The 26,253-nt window shown below is 37.2% G+C and overlaps 1 protein-coding gene across 1 annotated transcript in view; it reads left to right on the forward strand.

Annotated features, from left to right (window-relative positions):
• Positions 1–26,253, forward strand: part of LRP2 (LDL receptor related protein 2) — a 199,828-nt gene that overhangs the window by 70,571 nt on the left and 103,004 nt on the right. The window contains exons 10-25 of the mRNA XM_036320297.1: positions 1,674–1,802; positions 4,040–4,209; positions 4,883–5,106; positions 6,211–6,417; positions 8,775–8,977; positions 10,642–10,782; positions 11,374–11,577; positions 13,161–13,353; positions 15,380–15,505; positions 16,303–16,433; positions 19,501–19,638; positions 20,144–20,425; positions 21,720–21,962; positions 23,486–23,605; positions 23,698–23,814; positions 25,450–25,827. Of these exons, the coding sequence (XP_036176190.1) occupies positions 1,674–1,802; positions 4,040–4,209; positions 4,883–5,106; positions 6,211–6,417; positions 8,775–8,977; positions 10,642–10,782; positions 11,374–11,577; positions 13,161–13,353; positions 15,380–15,505; positions 16,303–16,433; positions 19,501–19,638; positions 20,144–20,425; positions 21,720–21,962; positions 23,486–23,605; positions 23,698–23,814; positions 25,450–25,827 (3,006 nt within the window). The remainder of the gene's footprint in view (positions 1–1,673; positions 1,803–4,039; positions 4,210–4,882; positions 5,107–6,210; positions 6,418–8,774; positions 8,978–10,641; positions 10,783–11,373; positions 11,578–13,160; positions 13,354–15,379; positions 15,506–16,302; positions 16,434–19,500; positions 19,639–20,143; positions 20,426–21,719; positions 21,963–23,485; positions 23,606–23,697; positions 23,815–25,449; positions 25,828–26,253) is intronic.

A 26,253-nucleotide genomic window follows, 5' to 3' on the forward strand; every position in this document is an offset into this window, starting at 1 on the left:
CCGAGGATATGTTTTTTGTTGATTTTAGTGCAAGAGGAAGGAAGAGAGAGAGAGAGAGAGAGAGAGAGAGAGAGAGAGAGAGAGAGAGAGAGAGAGAGGAAGGGAGAAATAGAGAGAAATAGAAACATTGATCTGTTGTACTCCATATGCTCTCTGACTGGGGATAGAACATGCAACCTTTTGCTGTATGGGATGGCACTCCAACCACCTGAGCTACCCAGCCAGGGTTTGAATCACTGTTTTACACAGTGGGACTACGATGGCATTGAACAGAGCTTTATCATGTAATGTACTTTCAATAAATAGTGATTAAACGAATGAGTAATAAGTTAATGAAAAGCTGAAGAGAAGTACTTTTCATGTCAAAATGATTTTAATTTCATTTTGGTTATGATTTAAAGAAAGGCTCATTGATTTCAGAGAGGAAGGGAGAGGGAGAGACATATAGAAACATCAATGAGGAGAGAAAATCTTTCATCAGCTTCCTCCTGCACACCCTCTAATGGGGATGCAACCCAGGCATGTGCCCTGACAGGGAATCGAACCTTGACTTCCTGGTTCATATGTCGACCCTCAACCACTGAACCACAGTAACCAGGATGATTTTTGACATTAGAAGAAACCTGGGTAAAGAGACCTTTCCAAATAGTTTATTGTGTCACAGATTTGTGTCTTATTGAGGGGCTGCATATAAGGCAGGTCTTACATTTTTGAAGTAGCACTTCTGCAGTGATGGAGATGTTCCATATCTGTGCTCTCCAGTACGGTAACCACTAATCATAAGTAGCCATTGAGCCACTTAAAATGTTGCAGGTCATTTTAGTTACCATATAATAAAGGACAGTTTTACAGGGAAGCATTTACATCAAAATTCAGATATTTTATAAAGCAACATTAATAAGTGAAATGCAATACCACAGGGCTAGGAATCCAGGCAGTGTTGTGCATCTTCTGTAAAGTTGTCTTCATGTAAATTTTAAAAAACTTATTTAAATGCCGTTGGGTTTTCCTGCTGGGGGTCTTGTCCAGCATCTAGAAGGGTTCAGGAGTCTGGAGAAGGGCTGCTTTGTAAATTATTAAAGAGTCTAGAGACGAAACATAATTTTGGAAGGCATTTTGGGGGGCCAGAGGAGCTTGGCTGGAGGAACCAAGTTCTGCTGTCTCTCTGGACCCCTTGCTTTTTATTAAGACAAACTGTCCTAAAGCAAGGTAGATATACATATCAAAGGCAAGGTTTAGTTAAATCCATTGTCAGATTGGAGGAACTGCCTTCGGCAGTTCAGGTGTTTGACCAGTAGGAGGCAATAACATGTAGATTAAAATGCCCTCAGCTGTCTGGCAGCAAGCAATCATTTATGCATCCTTTTCAGGTTTGGGGAAATGCCCTTAGCCATTTCCAGCAGGCAGTCCTCAAGGTTCCATCAACATTTTGATGAAACTTCTTGCATTTATGACATGCTGGAATCAGCTTCCGGCATTTTCCCCACCCTACAGATGCCTGCTCTGAAATCCTATTTTTTATTGTATGTCTAGATTCTGTGCTACCTTCAGAGGGTGTATATTTAGACAGACTCATCACCATATTCCAGTACAGCTTGTTCAAATTTTTTTTCAGAGGGTGGTCAAGAAATGTTGGTAAACATAATTGCAAATGTTTATTTCCCACATGGCAGATTTTGATGATTGCCAGGTATGGGGAGTTTGTGACCAGATGTGTGAAGACCGAGTAGGCCATCACCAGTGCCACTGTGCAGAAGGTTATATCTTGGAGCATGAGCGGCATTGCAAAGCCAATACTTCCTGTGAGTAAAAGAAGGACACTTGTATCTCTGAACACTATACTTGTGACTAATATCCTGCTCCCAGAGCAGATGACAAAAGAAATAACAGCATTTATGCAGATGGCAGGATTAATCATCACAAATGATTAATCATCACAAATGATTAAAAGAGTGGCGCCTGCTGCCGGAAGAATGGGTCAGCATGAATGATTAGGGACTAATTTGTGAATTAATGATGATCATTAATAGTTTTTTTATTGGTTGCTTGTTCACTTTGGGCTTGGACTATTATGTCACCCACCACATTTAATCGTGGACTAAATTTTATGCCTACATTTGACCTACTGGAGCATCCATTATTTTAATTAGTTTATCTACCACAAATGTAGGTGACAAGTATATATAGAAATAATTTTGTTATGCAAGATTTAGGGATGGTTCAAAATGGACTTGCTAAATTTGGATTACAGTTTGTGAAAATGCCTTTTTTCTGGGTGTTTTGTTGGAATCAATCTAAGAGTACTACTAGGTTATAGTAGAGAAAAGTCCTGGGGAAAATTTGTTAAAAAAGATTACTCTCCCAAAGCATTTTTTGTCACTATGAATTTCTGGGTGAGAAGATTTCAACTTTATTCCTTTTTCCCGGTCTGCCCCCTCACCCCTGCCCCGCTCCCCCACTTGATTTTGAAGTGCCTTTGGTGGCCATCTGAAACTTATCTGCTCACATGACTGATGAATGGCTAGTTATTTTTGAGTAGAAATACTACTTTTGCTGTGCATTAATTTTTAGGTACTGCTGATTTTTAAGAAATAAATTTATTTTTGAATAGATAATATGTTCCTATATTAAAAATTTTAAGTATAAGAAGTAATTAAAGTAAATAGTAAAATATCTTCTTCATCTGTTCCCATATGCCCAGTTTCCATTTCCACTTTCCCATGGATAATCACTGTTTATTTCAATTCTTAGTAAACATCTAAGGCAGTGGTTCCCAAACTTATTTGGCCTACCGCCCCCTTTCCAGAAAAAATATTACTCAGCGCCCCCTGGAAATTAATTTTTTTAAAATTTTAATAGCAGTTAAACAGAAAGATATATGTATTAATGTTTCTACCTTTTTCATAAAATATAGTAAAGAAAGGTGTAAATTAGAAACATTGAAGTTTGAAATTATGAAACTATTTATTGAACTCAGAATAGAAAGGTAATACAAAAAAAAAGTTAAAACAAATGCACCTGTGGCCATCACCGCCCCCCTGGATCGCTGCAGCGCCCACTAGGGCGCGGTAGCGCCCACTTTGGGAATCACTGATCTAAGGGATTGTTAAATGCATAAGCAAGAACATACAAATATATTTAACCCTATTTTTTACACATAGTTTTGCATCTTGCTAATGTTACATAATATATTTTCAAGAGTTTTCCATATCAATGCAGAGAGCTCTTTCTCATTCTGGTAGTAGCATAATGGCGACCTAATATTCCATTGTTTTAGATGTACATAATTTACTTAACTAGTCCCCTAGTGATGGACTTTTTATATCAATTTTTTAAAACTGAAAGCATTTTTTTAAGCTGGAAGAATTTTTAAAATTAAATTTTTTGGGTTGACATTAAGATTATGTAGGTTTCAAGTGTACATTTCTATGACACATGATCTGCACATTGTATTGTGTGTGCACCACCAACGTCAAGTCATATTCTATCACCATATATATGACTCCTTTTACTCCACCCCCTTCTCTCTGATAACCACCACACTATTTGTGTCTATGAGTTTTGTTTGTTTTCCTTTGACTGTGATGTATAATATTCATTTTTTCATGTTTGTGAGTATACAAATATAGCAGATTTAGATCATTCATTGCCATGTGATTTCCCAGTAATTGTGTCTTTTACGCAATCTAAAATTACACCTGGGATAAAGTCCTTATTTCATCTAGGATTCTTGAAAAAAAATCTGATATATTCCCCTCAGTTAAATTGAAAGTGAATTGGACTAGTAGTCAGGACACTTGAATTCTTGGCAGCCTCTGTTCCTAATTTATTGTGACTTTGGACACTTCATTAAGAATCTGTTCCTCAGTTTGCCCATCTGTAAAATGGGTAGAATGACACCTATATGCCTGCCTCAGAGGTTTATTTTACAATAAGAAATACATAGAACATACTTGAAAAAGCTGAAAAGCACACCAGTTATGTTACGTAATCATTGTTCATTTGAAGGAGTGATAATGCCTCCCTTTTTCACATTTAGCTGGTGAGGCCTCTGTTATCTTCTCCAATGGTCGAGATTTGCTAATTGGTGATATTCATGGAAGATCCTTTGAGGTCCTGGTAGAATCTCAACATCGTGGAGTGGCTGTGGGTGTGGATTTTCACTATCATCTACAAAGAATCTTTTGGACTGACACGGTGTTAGATACGGTAAATAGAAATTTCAGGAGCATACTTGGGAGCTGATAGAACCCCAGGCACAAAGTGTTGATAGCTTTTTACTTTGGGGGGAGAAGAGGGAAAAGTTTCTTTGTTTCCTAACAAAAAGGGCCCTTGAGATATTTTATGTTAATCAGCACCTTTTTCCATGCTATACTATTACATGGGACCCATTAAACAAAGCAGTCTATTATATGGATTAGCCTTGAGCAACTTTTAATTTTATTCGAAATGGAGTCCAAAAGCCTAATTAAAAGAAATAGTAGACATTCTTTCAAAACTGGATAGATATTTGGTAGTAATTTTTGAAACTTGATCATTTAAAATGTAAAAAGTACTCTGCCTTCCTGTATGATAAAAATCAGATTTTACCTGCATCTTCTAAATGGAATCATAATCGAGGGTTGGGTAACAAATATTGACAGTATTTTGACTAACAGCCAAATTTTCATTATACTTATTTATTTGGAAAGTGTGATGGATTTAACTTCAACTTTGAGTAATGTGGTGGCGATTTTTAAAACATAAATTTTAGAGACTCCTAAAGAGTTACATGGAATTTTATTTCTCTCTCTTACATTTCTTTGTACCATAATTAAAATTCTAATTCAATTAAGTTGTATAAAATTTTTAAGAAGTATAATAACCTGGGTTTTTCTTTCAGGTTTTTTCAGCTAATATTCATGATTTAGACACTGAAGAAATTATCAATGTTTCCATTGATGATCCTGAGAATCTGGCTGTGGACTGGATTAATAATAAACTTTATATGGTGGAGACCAAGGTTAACCGTATAGATATGGCCAATTTGGATGGAAGCCACAGGGTTATTCTTATAACGGAAAACTTGGGGCATCCTAGAGGAATTGCCCTGGACCCAACTGTTGGGTAAGTGATCTGAAGACATACTGATTCCAGTATTTTTGGAGTTTTATCTCTTTCCCTATACATAAGACATCCATTGGACTAACTGACGGTGAATTCTGAGTTCCTTTTAGGCTCTGTGCTCTAGAACCCATGTTTACTTTGTAGTTCTGTTCATAGAAGCTGTAAAGGAGTCGGCTAAATAGAACCTCATTTGAGGATATGTAATCCTAAAACATATGGAATACTAAAAATGTGATGTTTTAGGTGTATGAATTTTATTCTTAATGTTTGCCATATTTGCTTGGCTGAGAGATTGGACTCTGTTCTGACTCAACCTAATAATGTTACAACTAAATATTACTGTTGTTTCACTATTATTAAGATGATCACTCTAGCATGAATTGGCTGTAAAGTTTTTTAAATTGGGGAAATAAGATCCAAACTATCCCCCTTTTTTAGGTGTTTTTGTTTTGTTTTGTTTTTTTGTTACAGACTGGGGTTGGGATGTCAATGTTAATAATGCAGTACAAGTTTAGTGTGGGTCAATCCAGTAAGACCGATAATGCTTACTTTTCTCTAGGTATACATCCAAATATTACTGATCTCCACATTTGAGAACAGTTATGGAAAACGTAGCTTTCTCTTAGGTTTTCTCAGCTGTCTTAGGAACCTTGAATAAACTTGAGGCTACTACAGTGTTGGTGAATGGTGATTATTCATTCCTACTTCCTGATACCTGCTGTTCTTCCTTGAAAACGGATATGTTCTATAGACTAAGCCTTAGAATCGGGAATGGATAAAATATATTTGTAAGCTTTCTTGGATGTAAAAAATAGAAGTGAAAAAGCCAGGGGGCAGGGGAGAAAGTTAGGAGGGTGGATATGAATTTTTAGGCTACCATGTTAGTGCATTTTAGTAGTTGTTATTTGGAATTGTTGCCTCTCCTGATTGGCCTTCTTAGTTTCTGATTTTTAATGCTTTTTAATTTCTCTGTTATTTTATACCCCCAGTTCTCTAATCAGCTTGAGGAAATTTCCATTGATCTAAACAAAAATAAACAAATATTTCAGGTAAGCTTATAAAGTAACTGACTCTTTTCTTTCATCTTTTGTTTTTCTTTTATAGATATTTATTTTTCTCAGATTTGGACAGCTTTTCTGGTGGACCTACGGTGGAAAGGGCTTTCATGGATGGCACTAACCGTAAAGATTTGGTTAAAACAAAGCTGGGATGGCCTGCTGGGATAACTCTGGATTTGGTATTAAAGCGTGTTTACTGGGTTGACTCCCGGTTTGATTACATTGAGACTGTAACTTATGATGGAACTCAAAGGTAAGAAGTACTTTTTATAACTTTATGAGTTTAGGGAAAGTACGTAAAATTTATGGAAAGGGATACCAAAGGAGCATCATTAAAATATTGGTTTTGGTTGACATTATAGCTTGAATGACCTTTGTGTTAACATTCGCATGGTGGCCTGCTCTGAGTTTTAACTTCCTTTGTGTTCCATAGTACAGCCATTAAATATTACCTAGAACATTGTTCTTTGATTTCTCCTCCCAACCCCTCTTTCACTCTTAGATAAAGCACATTGTTTTCATTAACTCCTGAGTTCATTTATATCCAGGAACATTATACTCTGGGTCCCTTATGGTTTATTTTTAAAGACAACTTTGTCTTTAAGCATTCTAGTATCCCCCCAATAAATAAATGCTTTATTATTTATTTAACATTTTCTGGTGGAAATTAATTGGATTTTACTCTGCCCTTATATATATATTTCAAATTTCAAAGAGAAATTCTGACTCGTATTTTTACTTGATATACTTCAAAGATACTTACATAAACAGAATATTTGAACATAGAATATGGCATATATTTTTCTTCATCTTATTAGTCTGATTAATGCTAACAATATATTATTTAAATTTTTAACTATTTTAGATCCTTTCCTTTTGGCATTTTCAAAAATTGGTCTTAAAATTGACAAGATAAATTACTTTGTGCATTCAACCAATAAATTGACCAGTTAAAATTTTCAAAATGACTGGATTTATTGCCTTCTCAATGAAAGGCATATTATAGTTTTGTTTTCTCCTTTATCTCTTTCGTAAGGATGGTTTCACAGTTTGCCAGTGGATTATATAGGCTTAGAACACTCTCTACTTGGTTAAATCAAGTGATTGGACATTAAGGCTATGACTTTTTATCATTGAAACTGTTTTCCTATAGTGAGAGTATGAATTAATTGAATGAAAAAATATTCGTTAACCTGATAAGTCATATATGAGCAGTTGAAAAATGCCCTATTTTTTCTCTTTCACACCATTATATTATATAATCCAAATATTTTTATGCTAAGGTTAAACTAAAACATGAAAGATAAAAATTAATAGAGTTTCAGAAAGATGTAATTTGCTGCCTGTGAGGAAACGTCAAAGAGATAATAAAGCTCACGAGTACGGCTGAAGTCATAAAGTCATTGCCTCTTGCTTTGCCAGCAGGTGGCATTGAGGGTTCTGGAATTTGCTAACTGGAAAAGAAAACCATTCTCCAGTCTTAATGTACCATGTCATTATTGAGTGTTTCAAAGTGTGTGCTAACTTGCCACCTTAGTTTTCTTCTTCTTTTTTTCTCTCCTATCGTATTTCCAGTGTTATTATCTTCAAGTCTTTTCTTAGAGTTCTATTGTGCTTTTCAGTTTTCAGGGGCTGCTCAGATTTTTCTTTGTCTTATTGTGCCAAAGGATAAAAAAAAAAAAAAAAAAAAGAATGAGTTTTTCCTTGGGTTATATTCCACCTCACTTTTAAAATATGGCCTAACTGAATTATCATTCGTGTGGATGTTGTCCTGGCAGGCACTGTTTGGCACCTTTCACTTCTGTTTTCTCCCCATTTAAATAACTCTGGACATGCTGTATGGTCAATGGAGAGTTTCATCTAGCAGAGCCTCAGAGTGCTATAGCACTGTTTTTTGCTCTCACTAGAGCAGTGTGGGGAACATCAGGCCTTCGGGCCGTATGAGGCTCGGGAAATCATTTGGTCTGCCCTGCCAACGCTCTAGGGGTGAGTTAATTAATATTTGACTAAACATAGCAGGCTAATTTTTAAGTTGATAATTTTGTATGGCCCTCGAATGATGTTATAAATATATCCAAATGGCCCCTGGCAGAAGAAAGGTTGCCCACCCCAGCACTAGATTGACACCAAGAGTAGGTCTGTGTGTTTGCTGTGGGTTGAACTCTTGTACTCACTGACCTGCACTCTATTGCTGAGGAATGGTCAGTGGTCCAGTGTGAAGTCAATGTAGAAGGCATCCTCTACCATCTGATCCCTGTTACACGCTTTCACCTATGGATTTCAAAATGACATGTCACATCTTAGCCCTTTTCTATGTGGGGCAACCTTAAAAGAATGAAGAGCAAGTGTGAAAATAATGGTAATTTCTCAAAAAAAAATCTACAACAAGTTAGGATTGGGCCTGGAATTTAAGTTTCAAGGGTCTTTTCCAAGAGACATGACAATCCTTCTATCAAATGTAGATGGAAATATATCTGTTTTATCTATAAATTCTATATATGCAACAAGAAATTATTTAGCCTTTTATGCATTAGCTTGAACTAATTTGACGTTTAATCAAAACAAAGCAAAACAAACAAAAAATTGTATGCTATATATCTTTTGTAACAGGAAGACCGTGCTTCATGGAGGCTCACGCATTCCTCATCCCTTTGGAATAAGCTTGTTTGAAGATAGTGTATTCTTTACAGATTGGACAAAGATGGCTGTAATGAAGGCAAACAAGTTCACTGAGACCAACCCACAAGTGTACTACCAGTCTTCCCTGAGGCCCTTTGGAGTGATTGTTTTCCACTCCCTCAGGCAGCCCCATGGTAAGCCCCACAGCAGTAGACGCTATTAGGTACTGGCCTTGGGAGAAAGGTTTTCTCAAAACTATGAAGTTAATAATGGGGGCTCTCATGAGATTTGGGTGGTATTCTCACATATATGAATGGTTACCTAGAGAGTTAAATCTTCTGAAATTGACTCTGCGGGGAACTTAGAGATAAATTTAACAGATATTTATTGTCACTGTAATGTGCCAGATCCTGTCTAGATCCTGGGGTGATCAAACCAAACCAAAATAACTATCTTCATTCTACTGGGAGGAATCTTATAATTCAACCCTCTAATATTACAGTTGAAACTGAGTCCCAGAAGAAGATAATGACATGCCTAAGTATTGTCAGAGCCATTTTCCCCTTCTGCCCTGTTGTACATGTAAGACACCTGTCCCTTGGTTTACATTAGGTTTGACACAGGCAAATTGGATTTGGTGACTCTGGTCACTATGTAAGAAAAAAGAAATGAGTATTTGCTTGTATATCAATTAAAAGAAATACGAAAAATTAGATTATAATTATAGAAAGCTTAATATTAGTGAACAGTCATTCAGAGAATGACATTTCACTCAGAAACTCTTTGTGTTAAGTGACGGATCTCAAATCGCTCCTAAAGCACCACTCTTGCCACTTTGAGTCAGATCCCACCTGGCTGAAGGAGAAAGACTATAATTAGGTTGATTTTTTAAAAAAAGAAACCATCTATTAGAACCAAAACATTCAAATGAATATCCTTCAATGTAGTCCTCCTTGTAAAACATACACTTCATATGAAAATACACGCTGTATCTGAAAACATTTCCGAAATTTCTATTTGGAATAGTCAGTGCATGAGCCCTTGACCAAATATATTGTCCAATTTTATCATTCAGCTTATTTCTATTATTTGCCTCAGAGTGATATCTGGCTGCTGTTTTTCCAAATCAATCCACCTGAGATGATAGACTATTTTAAGGAATAAGTCAAAGGCCAAGAAGATAATTTCAAAAGCACATAAAACATTTTTAGCTGTGGCAGCATTGTGTACAGTGAGCTTCCCAAGGTCCCTGTGTTTGAGGGCGGTTTTTGGAAGTGTAAACGGGTTTGTGTTGCAAACTTGCATGGTTTTGGAGTCAGATCTGAATTTAGTATAGCTGGCGGGCCACCGAATAATCTTGGGCAAGTTGTCCTATCCTTTGGAGACTTGATTTCCTCTTCTGTGGAATTGGGGTACTACTACTTACCTTTTAGAGTCATTGATTGTAAGTTGGTTTACTTACAGAGTAAGCATCCAGTGAATGATAGTTATACTAGTATCTTGTGAATGGTAAAATAACATGGTTGGTTTTTTTGGGGGTCGGGGAGAAGCAGTTATTTTCCAATCATTGAGGCTAGCCGACACAATTATTGGGGAAAAGGGACCTCCCAAATTATCCAGTTGCAGAAATCTTGTGTTGTTTTTTTTTTTGCCACCATTAGTTTGAGAATGTGAAATTGAGAGGGCCAGTCCATCTACCTAGTAGAGGTGAGTGTGTATAGTAGCAACCGGTAGCACTGTCTCTGAATTTTAAACCCATTATTCTGTTTAACCTACAGGGCTCAAAAGTGGCTTCATGTGTCTGGGATAATTACACATTTCTAACTGAGGTTTTACCCTGTGCATTTTTTTCCTCCAGCCAGCAATCCTTGTGGAGATAACAATGGAGGCTGCGAACAGGTCTGTGTCCTCAGCCACAGAACCGACAATGACGGCCTGGGTTACCGCTGCAAATGCACCTTTGGCTTCAACCTGGATGTGGATGGCCACCACTGTGTTGGTAAGAAATTGGATTGGACTGTCTTTCTGGAAGGTGGTACAGGGTTATGTGCTGCTCTTGGACTTGGGCCATCTCAGCAGGCATCTCTCCCCTTTATTCACAGAGCTGTGTTTGAGCAACATGTCTATCTCTTGGGATTCACCTTTAATTCCACATCTAGGGTTTCCTGGGGTTCCTTTTCTCTTTTGTCTCCTTCCCAAAACCTTTGTCTACCTTTTTAACTATGCTTTTGAAATCCCATAGGATTTCATTTTGAGTTCTTTTTAAAAAAATTGATTTCAGAGAGGAAGAGAGAGAGAGATAGAAACATCATTGATGAGAGAGAATCATTGATCAGCTGCCTCCTGCACTCCCCTACTGGGGATCGAGCCCACAACCCAGGCATGTGCCCCGACGGAATAGAACCATGACCTCCAGGTTCATAGGTCAATGGTCCACCACTGAGCCATGACAGCTGGGCTGCAGGTTTATTTTTTATGTTTATTGCAGAAGTATAAGATGTGCTTTATGGATGTATAAGTAATTTGTATGGAATTCAGAGAGGGTAAGAATCATGCTGTGGCTGACCACGCTGTGTCCTTCCTCCTACAGCTGTTAAGCAATTCCTGATCTTTTCATCTGAAGTGGCTGTTCGAGGGATCCCGTTCACCATCTCTACCCAGGAAGATGTCATAGTTCCAGTGACAGGAAATCCTTCTTTCTTTGTTGGAATTGATTTTGATGCCCAGGAGAAAACACTCTTTTTTTCAGACACATCAGTAGACATGATTTATAAACAAAAGATCGATGGCACAGGTGAGAATTCTGTTTTCAGTAATAATGCTAATAAATATAATTTGTTTAGGAGAATTTTGCATTCACTTCTTAAGCAGGACCCTTTACTATAAGACTTTCAATCATGTCTTTGATTGCCATCTATGTTGGAATTATAAATCAGTGTGGGGAGACCTCTGATAGGGCATTTACTGAATGTTTTCCCCCTAACCTGGGGAATGAGGGCAAGGTCTGGGAAGGCTTCTTCTTGCAGGTGCTGACAAAAATCTCCACCCAAGCTTTCTGAGGTTCAGATTCATAATGCCAATTGCCTTTTGGGCATCCCACAACCACCTCAAAACCAATGTATCTACACAGACACCTTAATCCCATTTCTCACATATTTCCTGCCTCGGGAACATGACCACTTCACCTTTTCCATCCTCTCCCTATTCCTTCCACTCTTTTAGCTTCTCTCACTAACTCGTAAACCTCCAGCCATGCTCTGGGACATGTGAAATTCTCTCTCCCTCCCTCCCTCCCTCCCTCCCTCCCTCCCTCCCTCCCTCCCTCCCAGTCCTTGCTTTCTTATAGCCCCTCAATTCACCACTCCCTTTGGGAAACTTCTCCACACTGTCAACTTGCCATATTCTCCATTCAGAGACTGCTTTCATACCATCCTGTGCATTCCTCCATCACAGCACCCATTACTATTTTATTTTTGCTTCTCGGATTAATTGCCTCCCTCCCTCTCTCTCTCACTTTATTATAAATACTTGAAGGCAGTGTCCCCACTTCTCTATGACTCAGTTTCCTCATCTGTACAATAGTATGTGGGCCAGTTCAAAGTAAGTGCTCAATATAAGCTATTATGAGTAGTACTATTAGCAATATTGTGCTTTCTAAATCTATTCTGGTGGAGTGTTTTACAATTTTCTGGAAAATGAGTGGAGAAAGCACAATGATTGGTTTTCCTACTTTGAAAGAAAGAGGTGAAATTTTTACCCTGATTTAGATTTTCTATGGTGAGAAAAGGGAAAAGAGGAGAAAAGGCATAAAAATTTCACAAAGAGGAAAGTGGTCTTTTTTTTCTTTTCTTTTCCCTGTACCTAGTTCTAATTTCCTTTCTGGTATTTTTGCTGGTCTTTTCCAAACTTGGCAACTCTGTGGCTATGAAAGGCTGTTGATGAGAGGGCTGGGCGGTCATACCGCAGAGATATCCCCCAGTCGTACCTGGCAGTGTCGGCTTATCAGAGCTGTTTGAGGGTGGTGTTTGTGTGCATGTGAACTCAGGTATCTCTTCTTCAGATGTTCTGCAATGAGAATTTTTTTTTTTCCTCGAACAAGGGAGGAAACCCAAGCCATATCATTCCTGGTTCTATGTATCAGAATTATATCTATTCTTTGAGATCTAAACTTTTGGGCATGGATATATTCTAGGTTCATCTCATGTTGTAGCTCAATTTTTTTTTGTTTTTTTTTTTTTTAAAGAATTTTGAATGTTACTGAAATGTGCTCCAACTCTGACACGAAATTTATATATATATATATATATATATGCAGTAGGAGGAAAATGTATGTCTAAAATATGCTTAGTTAAACCATGTCCATATTTTAACTTACAGGAAGAGAAATTCTCACAGCTAACAGGGTGGAAAGTGTTGAAAGTTTGACTTTTGACTGGATTTCAAAGAATCTCTATTGGACAGACCTTTCTTATAGGAGCGTGAGTGTCATGAGGCTAGCTGATAAATCGAGACGGGAAATAATCCGGAATTTAAATAACCCCCGATCAATCGTAGTTCATCCTATTGCTGGGTAAGCGTGTTCTTGTTTTCCTGAGAGCTTGAAACTGAATAGCTTTTAGAGTTAATGAAAAGTGATGTCATAGGGATTTGGCAAGTTCAGCAAATAAAAGATTAACTATATAAATTGAAATCACCTTAAATTTTATCCCTTTAAGTAATCACTTCATCTCCTTCAAAAAACTTTCTTAGTTTCAGCTTCCATAGTCTTAATAGAAGTGGTTGTTTTTCTCCCACAATTGCAGGGGACCAAACAATGTGATACAGATTCATTAGGGAAGGAGTGAATATACAGCAGAACTAAGCAATCCCAGTTGAAAAGCCAAAGTTAAAAAACCACCCTCCCCTTTAGTTATCTTGACTCTTATCTTTAGTCTATGTTCTCTTAACCCTTAACCTTTAGCTCCACCTCAGGGATTTTTTGGAGAAAAAGACAGCTCAGACAAAATTGGCCCCTTACTTTAAGACAGGGAGGTCCAGAATTCCAAGAAAACTCACCCAAGTTCACCTAATGCAGAGCAAGGAGCTGGTGGGGTGCCATAGGCCCCTGCTGGTACCTAGCATGGGTCTGGGTCTGCAAGGTGGTCCTGGGTGGGCCTGCTTGGAATCCTGCCACACTACACCACCATAAGACCACCCAAGTCCCAGCACCTGTTGTATTTGAAAGAAACAACAGACGAAAAAAAGACTGATAATTCACTAAAGCCTTGTTCACTTGGCACATAGTAAGCACTGTACATGTATAATGTCATCTAATCCAAAAGCTAGTTTGTGAATGGGGTATATATAATGCCTGTTTTAGAGATAATTAATCTGAGGCTCAGAGAGATATAAAGTAACCTGCTCAGGAACCCACACTTTAAAAAATATATATGTTTTTAAAGATTTCAGAGAAGAAGTGAGAGGGAGAGGGAGAGGGGGAGGGGAAGGGGGGAGAGAGAGAGAGAGAGAGAGAGAGAGAGAGAGAGAGAGAGAGAGAGAGAGAGAGAAACACCAGTGATAAGTTGTCTCCTGAACGCCTCCTACTGTGATCGAACCTGCAACCTGTGCGTGTGCCCTGATGGGAATTGTGGTTCATAGGTCAATGCTCAATCACGGTGAGGGTTCCACACTTTTTAATCAACAGGTAATATTTAAATTCCTGTTTGACTGGAAAGCCTGTGTCTAATAACTCTGTATGCTGTCTCTAGGATATTTTATATTTTAATTTTCTCCTTATGAAGTAAACATAAGAAAACCGATATTATTGATAAGAAATTTTATTACCCTATAGACTAGAGAGTTAAATTGTTGATTTTTGAATGAATTTATGTTAAACTAAATTTTTGGCATTTGGTTTTGAAAAGCTGTTACATTCCTTTCTTAATGACTCCATTTAAATAATATGAAATCATATTTCAGAAAAGACTAATTTTAATTCCTAAGGCTCTTATGAAAGAAAAAACCCCTCCTCCCCCACCCAAAACTTATCTTTTTGCTGCTCCTTAGAATAAAAAGAGATGTTCTGAGTAAGATAATATTTAAGAGTCATTTTCATTAGGGATGAAATGCTTGCCTACAAATTAATCTATTCCTCGTGGAAGATGACTGAAGAGTGATGTAGTGGATCCAGGATGTTAAATCCACAGAGAAAATCATTTTCTTGCTCACAGCTTATTATTTTATTTGAACAACATGTAATATTTAAAATGTAACTTAAATTTGTGTCTTTAAAAAAAAATCTACTTGATGACATAATTGTAGGTCCTATGTCTGGTACAGTGGCTCTGCTCTGGATGTCCATTTCATGTTATTTGTCTTTGTGGATTTGGTGATATATTGAAAACTGAACCTTTAATTAAGAATTAGATCAGTTGTATACTAAATATGCTTAATAAACAGACACTTGCCCCCCTCTCCCCATGGGAGCCTAATAGCATATAAAGAAAATGAAATTATCTGCAGCAAGTCCCTGGAGAATCTGTGCTTGTGCTAAATCTTTCTAAGGTATGTAATATGTCCCAGTGTTAACATCTTTGATTTATCACTGCTTTTTCTAGGTATATATTCTTCACTGATTGGTTCCGTCCTGCTAAAATTATGAGAGCGTGGGGTGATGGATCTAACCTTTTGCCTATAGTAAATACTACTCTTGGGTGGCCCAATGGATTGGCCATTGATTGGGGGTAAGTAGGAATCATCCCAAATTACTGAGTTCCCAAGCCCGCCCCTGTGCTCACGAGAGCCTCTCAGCCCACAGTTCCTTTCAAGGTGCACAAATTTGTGCACTGCGTCCCTAGTAACAACATAAAAGACACCAGTTTCTGCTGGGACAAAAACTACCACATTCATGAATATTCTGAGGAAATTGCTAAAGGAGCAGAATGATATGACCTTGTAGAAGGTCAGTATGGAGGAGATAAGGCCTAAACCTCATTAGAAGTAGGATAGAGATTTGATGAAATGGAGGTCATGTGTAATTGTTAGAGGGAGCATCTTGAGGCTAAGAAATCTTTGGTGTCAATCAAATGTATATTTGTCTGTATTTACTCTGGGAGAATTTTTGAAGTAGATATAGTTCTCAAAAAATTGATGATCTATTTAGGAATATAGGAAAAAGTGACAGAGTAAATAAGCTTACAGATATGCCAAAGTAGTTTATAGGAGAAAAAAGGGAAGAAATGTATTTAACTTTTCAAACATAATTGCTACCAATATTTTTCTTCATTTATTTATTTAACAAGGAGAAAAATTCCTAACTCGACAACATTTCAAGTTTTCTAAGACACTTAATTGAAAACCACTACATAAAAGTAGCTATATCTTTTTTTCGGGGGTGGGGGGGGTGCATAAAACTTGAATTTTATTGAGTATAATTTATTTTAAAAATGTTTATTAAATGTGTCAATGGAACATACTGTTTTTGAATACCCTTTTTTGCTATTTTCTGGATAACAATTAACTAAATACTTTATTATTTTAGTGCTTTACGATTGTACTGGGTAGATGCCTTATTTGATAAAATTGAGCACAGCACCTTTGATGGTTTAGACAGACGAGTCCTGGGCCATATACAGCAGATGACACATCCATTTGGACTTACCGTCTTTCAAGGTATGTTCTGAAGTGATGAAAGTGTGTGCTCCTTTTATCCTTCGCAAGTTGTAATAGCAGACTCGCCCTCATTTAGCAATCTCACAATTCTGGTAAATCTCACTTTAGAATACAAAAATGAAAATGCTGCTATTATGTATAGACAAAATGCTTGGTTTTTTGATTGAATAGTTCGCTTTTAGAGTATATTTTTTGTTTAAGATACTGTTAGATAATAATATCGACAACTTGTATGGGTATAGCACATTATAGAATACACATATTATACAATTTAACATATCAAGTACTTTATTATATAAATATGAAACAAAGAAATAGTAAATTATGGCCTTCATCATTTTGAAGAATAAAACAGCAACAGCTGTAGTAACAATGTACCATTTCATTCTGTAATGGTTGCAAGAACATCTTCAGAATTTTTGTGGAAAAACTATTATATATATTCATCAACTGCATACTCAATGAATAACTGAAGATTTTTAGACACAGTATTGGGTAACATCATGTTTGTTATATAGAAATGTTAACAGTGATCACACTAATGTATCAGTTTTCCTTCTCTCAGCTTTCCTCTTTTTTTCTTCTTTTTAAACATATTTATTCTTGAAAGTATTGCATATGTCCCCTTTATATCCCCCCTTTGACCCTCTTTTTTTAAAAATAATTTTTTGTGTGTTTTGGTTTTTGTTAACCTTCACCCAAGGATATTTTTCCCATTGATTTTTAGAGAGAGTGGAAGGGAGGGAGGGAGGGGTAAAGAGAGAGAAAGAGAAACACCGATGTAAGAGACACATTGATTGGTTGCCTTCTGCATGCAGGATCGAACCTGCAACCTAGGTACGTGCCCTTGACTGGGAATCGAACCCATGACCCTTCCATGCAGAAGCCAGTGCTCTAACCACTGAGAACACTAGCCAGGGCTCAACTCCACTCTCGAGTGTAGTAGGCATGCAATTTTGAGTTGAGTTGCTGGGAATAAGAATGTAGTTTGGCACATAAAACTGGAGATTTATTTAGTCTTGAAGACATGGTTCTATGAATAATTGCATAGCTTCAACGGCCAGGCCAAGAGGGTGAGGAGAGACTAAAATCTACCCCGGTTTTGTTTGACAAATCATAAGTAGTCTAGTTTGGAGGGTGCCCTTTTGTGATCAACCAAAGGCCTTACCCATAATACTAGTTGTGTCCCTGGTTGAAACCTCCTACTCTGAATAATTAGCTCAGTGCTTTAAAAAAAGCTAGACACTGACTATAAATCAAAGACTTTCTCACATGCATATAGTGTGGAATGGATTGCTAGTAAATATATTGTGTAGTCCATCCTGCTGTCTGTTTATCTGCGGAGGAGTGCATGGTATTTAAAAGTATTTAAGCAATGCTTTTATGAGATTTTTGATGAGTCAATTATATTCACCCCCTCCATAGATTCACTCCCTTTTCAATAATGATATTTGCTGTCACACAGGAACATTATGAAAATGTTAAATTTTATCTGCTCTTTGCTGGAATGTTCTGGGATTGAATAAAAATGCATTTGCAGTGACTTTTGGTTTCATCAGTATGAAAAAAATTTTGAGTGCAAACCCATGAGAGCACAGCATTCTCAAAAAAAATAATAATAGTAATAACAACAACAACAACAACAACAACAACAACAACAACAATAATAATAGTTTCTTCCAACACAGCCCTTTATCGGGACTGTCTTATGGAAATTTCTTTTATTGTGCAACTCTGTGGAAATTATACATCTTTCTAACAAAGGCTAGATTTGCTTGATGGTCACACCACACAGGACTGAAAGGTTTATTGGATTTCTTGTGTATTTAAGTGTAGTAAAATTCCTTCATGAGTCGGGGACTGAGATTGCCAGTCAGCCCAGATAATATTTAGTGAGTCCAGGGACTGATGAGTCATTGATTAGACCATAGATAAGGAAAAAAGGTCTAATGATAAAATTTGTGTCATCTCAGTCATTATCTGGTTAGTTGGAATTTTTAGTTAGTTACGCTGTTGTTAAAGAGAAAATCCACTTTGATTTAATTCTGGTTAGAAACTATCAAAATGTGTATGTTTACTTTTCTGCTTTGGTAGTGTAAAGTGAATATGATTAAATTTTTGATGTTAAGAATCTTACATGATTTTTATCTTACTATTTTGAGTTTCTTGGAACATGAATGTGGTTGTAAGTATAGGCACACTTCTGTGGATAATTTTATTGACCCCCAAACATATCTTGAAAGTTCCTTTTTGGGCTAGATCTGTACTTTTTTTTTTCAACAGTTTTTACTAAAACTGAGTGTAAAATTTTTTTTTTTTAAATATATTGTCATTAAGACATGGGATATGGAATTTTTGACCTGGAATGAAGCTTAGAGATGATTTATAGTCTATTGCCTTAGTTTTCAAAGGAAAATGAGCCTTCACACAGTTAAGCATTTGCCCAGTAGCACTGATCAGGTTAGTCCTTTAGCTGGATAAGAACTCAGTCTTATGGGGCACCCTCCAGTGTTCTCTAGAAGAATCCCGAGGTTTCTTTTTTTTTTTAATATATATTTTTATTGATTTTTTACAGAGAGGAAGGGAGAGAGATAAAGAGTCAGAAACATCGATGAGAGAGAAACATCGATCAGCTGCCTCCTGCACATCTCCCACTGGGGATGTGCCCGCAACCAACGCACATGCCCTTGACCGGAATCGAACCTGGGACCCTTCAGTCCGCAGGCCGAAGCTCTATCCACTGAGCCAAACCGGCTTCGGCTCCCGAGGTTTCTTAATGTTTTACTTACACTCATGGAAGTCTAAACCTAACTGCTATTAAGTGCCATCACAATACTCCATCCGTGTCTGCCTGAATAGGAACCCTAGTACTAATAGATATACAGGCTCATGAAGAGTCCTTTTTAGAGAGAAACAAGTCATGGAAAATGACTACTCACACATATTACAGATATTTATGGGAGAAGCTTCTGACATTTGCAAGAAGCATTACAAACCTATTGCATATTTTTAAGTGATTTAAAAGTGAGCTGTGACAAAAATACTAATCACCCGTGTTTCTTCTTAGACTATGTATTTTTTACTGACTGGAGACTGGGTGCTATTGTTCGAGTCAGGAAAACGGATGGTGGAGAGATGACCGTTATCCGCAGTGGCATCAGTAATATAATGCATGTGAAATCATATGATGACAGCATCCAGATTGGTGAGTGAGGCCGCCACTCTCTTTTCTATGGATGTATTTAATACAGTAGATCCTTTTTTTCTTTAAGTACTTATTACTTAATATAGATATTGATAGTTTTATATTCCTATCACCCAGATAGTTTAATGCTGCAAGACTTAAAAAAATCTCTGTTCAGGAATTACAAATGTGTCCTCATTTCCCCCCATTAACCCGCATCCTCCCCCCCGCCCCCACTCATGCTCTCATTTGTAATTCCTTAACTAATAAAGAATTTAAAGATAAAAAAAAAATCTCTGTTCAACTCTGCTAATTCTAAGAGTATTGCTGGAAGAAATACATTTTAGCACTTTTCTGTTTTCATATTGAATGTTATGTTTGGCATGCTGATTTCCAGGAGGAAGGTACTTTTTGATACTGGGTCTGAAAAGTTTTCTTTCCCATTTGTTTTTCTTCACAAACCATACCTGTGATCAACATAATGGAAATGTGATGAACTCACTATCTCTGGACATTGCTTTTTCAGGTTCTAACTATTGTAATCGACCCACCCACCCAAATGGGGACTGCAGCCACTTCTGCTTCCCGGTGCCAAATTTCCAGCGGGTGTGTGGTTGTCCCTATGGAATGAGCCTGACTTCTAATCATTTGACGTGCGTGGAAGACCCGTCCCACGAACCGCCCTTGGAGCAATGTGGCTCCTTTTCCTTCCCGTGTAACAATGGCAGATGTGTGCCCAGCTACTACCGCTGTGATGGCATTGATGACTGTCATGATAACAGCGATGAGCACCTATGTGGCACGTCTAGTAAGTAGCTTATAGGCTGGAGATAATTTCTGGGATGAATAGAAAGAAGCGGGCTGAACAAGAAAACATGGGTTATCTCTAAGGGAAAAAGTATTTTGAAAGATTTCAAATTTTAGGAAGCTGAACAATAAATATCATTCAGAGATAATGTTGCAAATGATTTCTCACATTGATTTGGACCGCCTTCAGTAAAATATATTTTTTTTGACATTGGCTGTTGGGCCAATGCAGAGTTTTCACATGTTGTCAAGCTTCTCAAAAAGTCAAATAAAAACAAACTAAAGATAGAATCTTTAGTGTCTGAGGTAATGTTATCACAGAATAGGTACTTATACTAATAGCTTTTGAAAATCTCATGGGCTGTATTCCACCCTCCCCTCCTTTGGTATAAAATGAATTGGGAATGAAATGGTGCTCTTTATTTCTATATTTTTCTTTTTATGGTAATCTAGTTTATAAATTTTGGAGCTTAATAAATGGTATTAAAAAATACAAAAGCATTCCATGAAAAAATAAAAGAGAGTGGACTGTTGAAATCTCAGAAATTTCTACCAAAGTGAGATTAATAGTAATAATAACTTGTGTCTTTTTAGAGAAAAAGAAGAGTGACATTTGAAAAATGAACATGCCCATTTTTCTGAAATTTCTAAAATCTTCTTCCTTTTGTGTATTATTTTCCTCTTTCTAAAAGTGCAGATTTTTACTGGAACATTTTATTAATTTGCATTTTTCAAATGATACACTGTCAAGCTTTCTGTAGTCTGAGATTTGTGTGTGTGTGTGTGTGTGTGTGTGTGTTCCATAAACAATCTTTATTTTGCATATTTTTGGCTTTCTTCTTCAACACCATGCAATGTGTACACCGAATTTGAAATTGTTACTGGAGGAAAAACTTTTAAAAGTAAAGGGCAGGCCTTAAAGTCACACTTTATGCTTTAATCCTGGGCAGATTCCTAAATCTCTCATAGCCTCAGTTTCCTCATCTGTAAAATGCAAATACTTATGTGTACATCACTGTATTCTTGTAAGGATTAAGAGAAAGAAAAAAGCATAAAGCATGTAGAAAAGTGCCTGGAATATGATCATTGTTAAGTAAATGCCAGATGATGATGATGATGATGAGGAGGAGGAGGAGGAGGGAAAGGAGAAGGAACATTTGAATGACGCACATTTCTCCTTATTTTGCATAATGCTCCTATTGAAAAAGGAGAAGAATTGGGCCTTTACAAGGCAAGAACTCATATAAAAGACTGTAAGATCAAGTGTCTTCATGATCAATTTGTTTCTGTTATAGATAATTCCTGTTCACCGTCAGCGTTCACCTGTGACCTCGGAGGAGAGTGCATCCCTGGACACTGGCGCTGTGACAAGCACAGTGACTGTGTGGATGGCAGTGATGAGAAGAACTGCCCCACCCATGAACTCACCTCCTGCCCTGCATCTTACTTCACCTGTGATAATCACCTCTGCATCTCCTTCAACTGGGTCTGTGACACAGATAATGATTGTGGGGATGGATCTGATGAGAAGCACTGCAGTAAGTTTTGAATGGATTTCTCTTGGTTGATTGATCATCCTAGTAAATAGATTTAAACCATCAGTAGGCCTTGCATACTTTCCTCTAAGGCTCACACAATTTCCACTGTATCTTAGCTACTGTTATTCTATCTGTCGATCCTTGTATTAAAAGACTTTAGAGCAAAGATATGGGAGGCTTACACTCCTCCCAAATATTGAGTTTTTTTGGAAGCAAAATGAGGACTATCTCTGATGTCTAATACCCAGATAGAAACTGAAAAAGATCTCTCAACTAACTATTCAGATATTTAAAACAAATTTGTTTTTCCCCCTAAATCATGTAAATATATCCAGATATTTTACTCTTGTTTTTCTTTTCATTTGATACTGAAGAAGGCAATAGAATATAGAGGCACAGAACATTTAAATTACCACTAATCTTACCCATCTGCTTTTTATCTTGCCAGTTCTAATTTTCTTTAGGTTGTCATTTCTAGTTTTGGTTGCATGACTAGGCAAGTCACTTTCCTTCTGGAATAGATGAGCTTTGAGATCCCTTCTGGCTTTCAGAATTCATAAGTCTACTAGAGGCCTGATGCATGAAATTCGTGCAAGGGGCTCGGCCCTCGCAGCCCCTTGTGGCCCCTTGCAGCCTCGGTCGGCCCTCGTAGCCCCAGCTTTGTCTGGAAGGTCATCTGGACGGTCTTCCTGCTATTTGGTCTAATTACCATATTAGCTCTTTATTATATGGGATATATGGGATATTAAATACAACTTCATCAGTGGATGGGCAGCCAGCACACTCGATTCTAAGGCTGGGTCTCTTCAGCAAAGCAGGCCCTCGGTTTTTAGAATTGTTCTGATTAGACTCTGGATTAAATCCAGTTATCATGATCAGTCTATACTCTATTGCTACTAGCATGAAGGTCAGGCTAATAAATGATGCCTCGTTGGGCTCCATGGCTTAGCTTTGGTGGAGTCCTGGACTTACTAGTAATCATGAAGTGTAGCCTAGTCCAAACCCATGATGCTAACTTTCTAAGTGTGGTCTACTTTCAGGGTGTAATCACTGTTTTTGACTTTGCTCATGATATTTTTTGATAGCCTAGTTTATTTATTTATTATTATTAATATTACTATTTAAATTTATCTTCATTGTTGAAAATATTACAGGCATCTCCCTTTTTTCCCCATTGATCCCCTCCACCCCGCTTCTGCCCCCTCCCCAGGCCTTTGCTGCACTATTGTCTGTGTTGATTCATTATGAATATTGCATATAAGTTCTTTAGTTAATTCCTTTCCCTTCCCTCTCCCTTCCTTCTGAGATTCACCTATAGTCTTTTTATTCCTTTTTTAAAAAAAACTGTCTTAATTTTGAGTGCTCTTGCTGGTCTGACCTTGGCAATGTGGCTAAGTTGAAGGAATTTTGAACACATGTACAATTAAAATAACATCTATTTCTTTAGCATTTTTCAATTTGGCTCTGCTACACATTGAACAAGAAATAAACTGTTATTTGGCTTTGTTTTTGGATGATATTAGACTTTACAGCGACATGCCTGCCTAGTCAGTTTCATTGCCCTGACCATCGGTGTATTGACCTGGCTTATGTCTGTGATGGGGACAAGGACTGTGTTGACGGATCTGATGAGAATGGTTGTGGTAAGAGGATTGCTATCTTTTTATTCATGCTGTTTAGAAAAATCCCAGTCCCACTGAGCTGATTTCTAATGCGTTCTTTCTTTCATTCTTAGTAATTAATTGCACTGCTTCTCAATTCAAATGTGCCAGTGAGAATAAGTGTATTAGCAACGTATATCATTGTGATGGTGTTTTTGACTGCAGCGACCACTCTGATGAGAAAGACTGTCGTAAGTACCATAGACCCAGCATGTTTCAGATAAAGGAATCACTTCATTCTATCAGCATTGATATTACCACAGATTTTCTCTAGCTCAGACAAACCGGAGGGAAGACAGTCTGAATTACAAAGTATTGTCGAAGGAATGCAGTATTAAACAAATAATGAAGTTGCCAACACATTACCAAGTAATGATTTATGATTAGTGAATTAGTTGTATAAATGGGAACTTTCACATAGTTTCTTAGGTAGTTTAACTATTTCTTAGATATTTTTGTTTTTACTACTAAGTTTTTCTAGGTTATCCCAAATTAGTGTGTCTCAAATTTTTGAGACTTAGCATATAAAAAGGTGTTTTAATGGTTTCTTTTAAATTTCAATATAGAGTCAAATCATGGTATGGATGTGATATGGAGCAGCTTGACTCTAATATTGACTCTAATGAATTTATTTTTTCAGTGTTTTTTGGTTGAATATCTGCTAAGATATATATGTTAAGTATTTTGTCTGTAAAGTCTAGTAAGAGTAATTATAGAAAGTAAGAGATAATAAAGCAAGGTGGTTAGTTAGAAGGGCCTTAGAAATGATACAGATAAAATTCTATGAAGGCTCAGAGAATAGGAATTCCTTCTGCTCAGAGGGTTCAAGGAAAACTTTGTGGAATATAAATCGATAGACCTACAGTCTACAAAGGCTGGAAACCTATAATGAACAGTGTTTGCAATTGCCTACTTTTTGTGTTACGTGGATTTTTAAACTTGTAAGAAAATTGTCAGTGAAGTAGTCATTTTTTTTGAATGGTATTTTTTTGAATAATGGTATTTTGGATCATAAAAAGTAGGTTTCTGTCAATTCTACTCAATCAGAAAAGAAGTGCTTAAATCTATGGATAAAAAGAAAAGTTAAATAAAATGGTTACATGCTTTATAGGTGTGCACCCCACCCAGACATTCTTAGTCACTGATTTTCCTGTGTCACATTGAAACATAGACTTCTGTGATGATCTGAGGTTACAGTTCCAGGTACTAATGACTTGCTGTTGCCCTTCTAGGTTCCTGGGGGGTTGGGGGTAGGAGGGCTTACCCCTGTGAAATAGGGAGACAGTTCTTATCTCTCAAGAATTACTTGATCAACAGTGGAAATTTTGCAAAGAATTAAGGGCTTACTGTCACCTTTTGCTTAATGTGTGCTGGTTTAATCGGATACAGCTTATTTGAGGAATAATTATGACATCCAAATGTATTATTGAACACATGAAATTCAAAGTAACCATAGCTAATTAAGTACAATTGAAATGCTCTGGTGATTCTTTAATAAAGAGACAGCTGTATTTTATGATTTATTCTGTAATTGAATGAACATAAGAAATGCAGGAAATATAATGTTCTTTTGACTGAGGGAATTTATCTTCTATTCAAGAGCTGTGCATCATGTTCTTTGTTGTCAGATCAACTAATCAGACACATAAAGATTTCTATTTACCACAATGTTGGAGGATACACTGTGTATCATTTTTACATTTTAATATTTATTTTAGTCATTATTATAAACCTATCATTGATCCAAAACTATTTCCTATAGGGATTATATAAAAGGAGTTATAAATTGCATTCACAAGCCTATCTTCCCCATGCTTTTCTTTTAGCAACCAGGCCTCCCGGTATGTGCCACCAAGATGAATTTCAGTGCCAATCAGATGGTCTCTGCATTCCAGGGATCTGGGAGTGTGATGGGCATCCAGACTGCATCCATGGATCTGATGAGCACAATGCCTGTGTGCTCAAGACCTGCTCTCCATCCCATTTTCTTTGTGCCAATGGAAACTGCATCCACAAAGAGTGGGTCTGTGATGGGGACAATGACTGCAGGGATATGAGTGACGAGAAGGACTGCCCTACTCAAGCCTTTCACTGTCCCAATTGGCAATGGCAGTGCCCTGGCCATAGCATCTGTGTGAATCTGACTGCAGTATGTGATGGCGTCTCTGACTGCCCCAATGGGACAGATGAATCCCCACTTTGCAGTAAGTTCCCTGACCACAGTTTACTGGCCATCAGTTCATTCTGACCAGCAGCCTGCTGTGCATCACCATTGTCATAATCAACATGTAGCTTTTGAGGAAGGGATTTCAGTTCCTCTCTGAGTTCAAATCTGTGTAGGGATAAGCATCATGATTCAAATAAATCATCACTGGATAATATTTCTCATTAAATCCTTTGCATTTGGTTCTGTGTTTGTACTTCTTTTTATGTAATCATTAAAAAAATAAGTCTAACTGAGGCCATTAGATTCTCTAATTAAATTTGGTACTATTGGTAATGGACTCAAAAGTTTCTAACTTTAATATTTTCTAATTTCAATCAGAACTTGCCACAAAACAAATGAAGTCCAGGGATTTGTGTTTGCTGTGATTAGAATTCTGTGATTGGCATGTAATCCTAATTACTGT

The sequence above is a fragment of the Myotis myotis genome, unplaced genomic scaffold (genome assembly GCF_014108235.1).
Source record: "Myotis myotis isolate mMyoMyo1 unplaced genomic scaffold, mMyoMyo1.p scaffold_m19_p_8, whole genome shotgun sequence".
NCBI lineage: Eukaryota > Metazoa > Chordata > Mammalia > Chiroptera > Vespertilionidae > Myotis > Myotis myotis.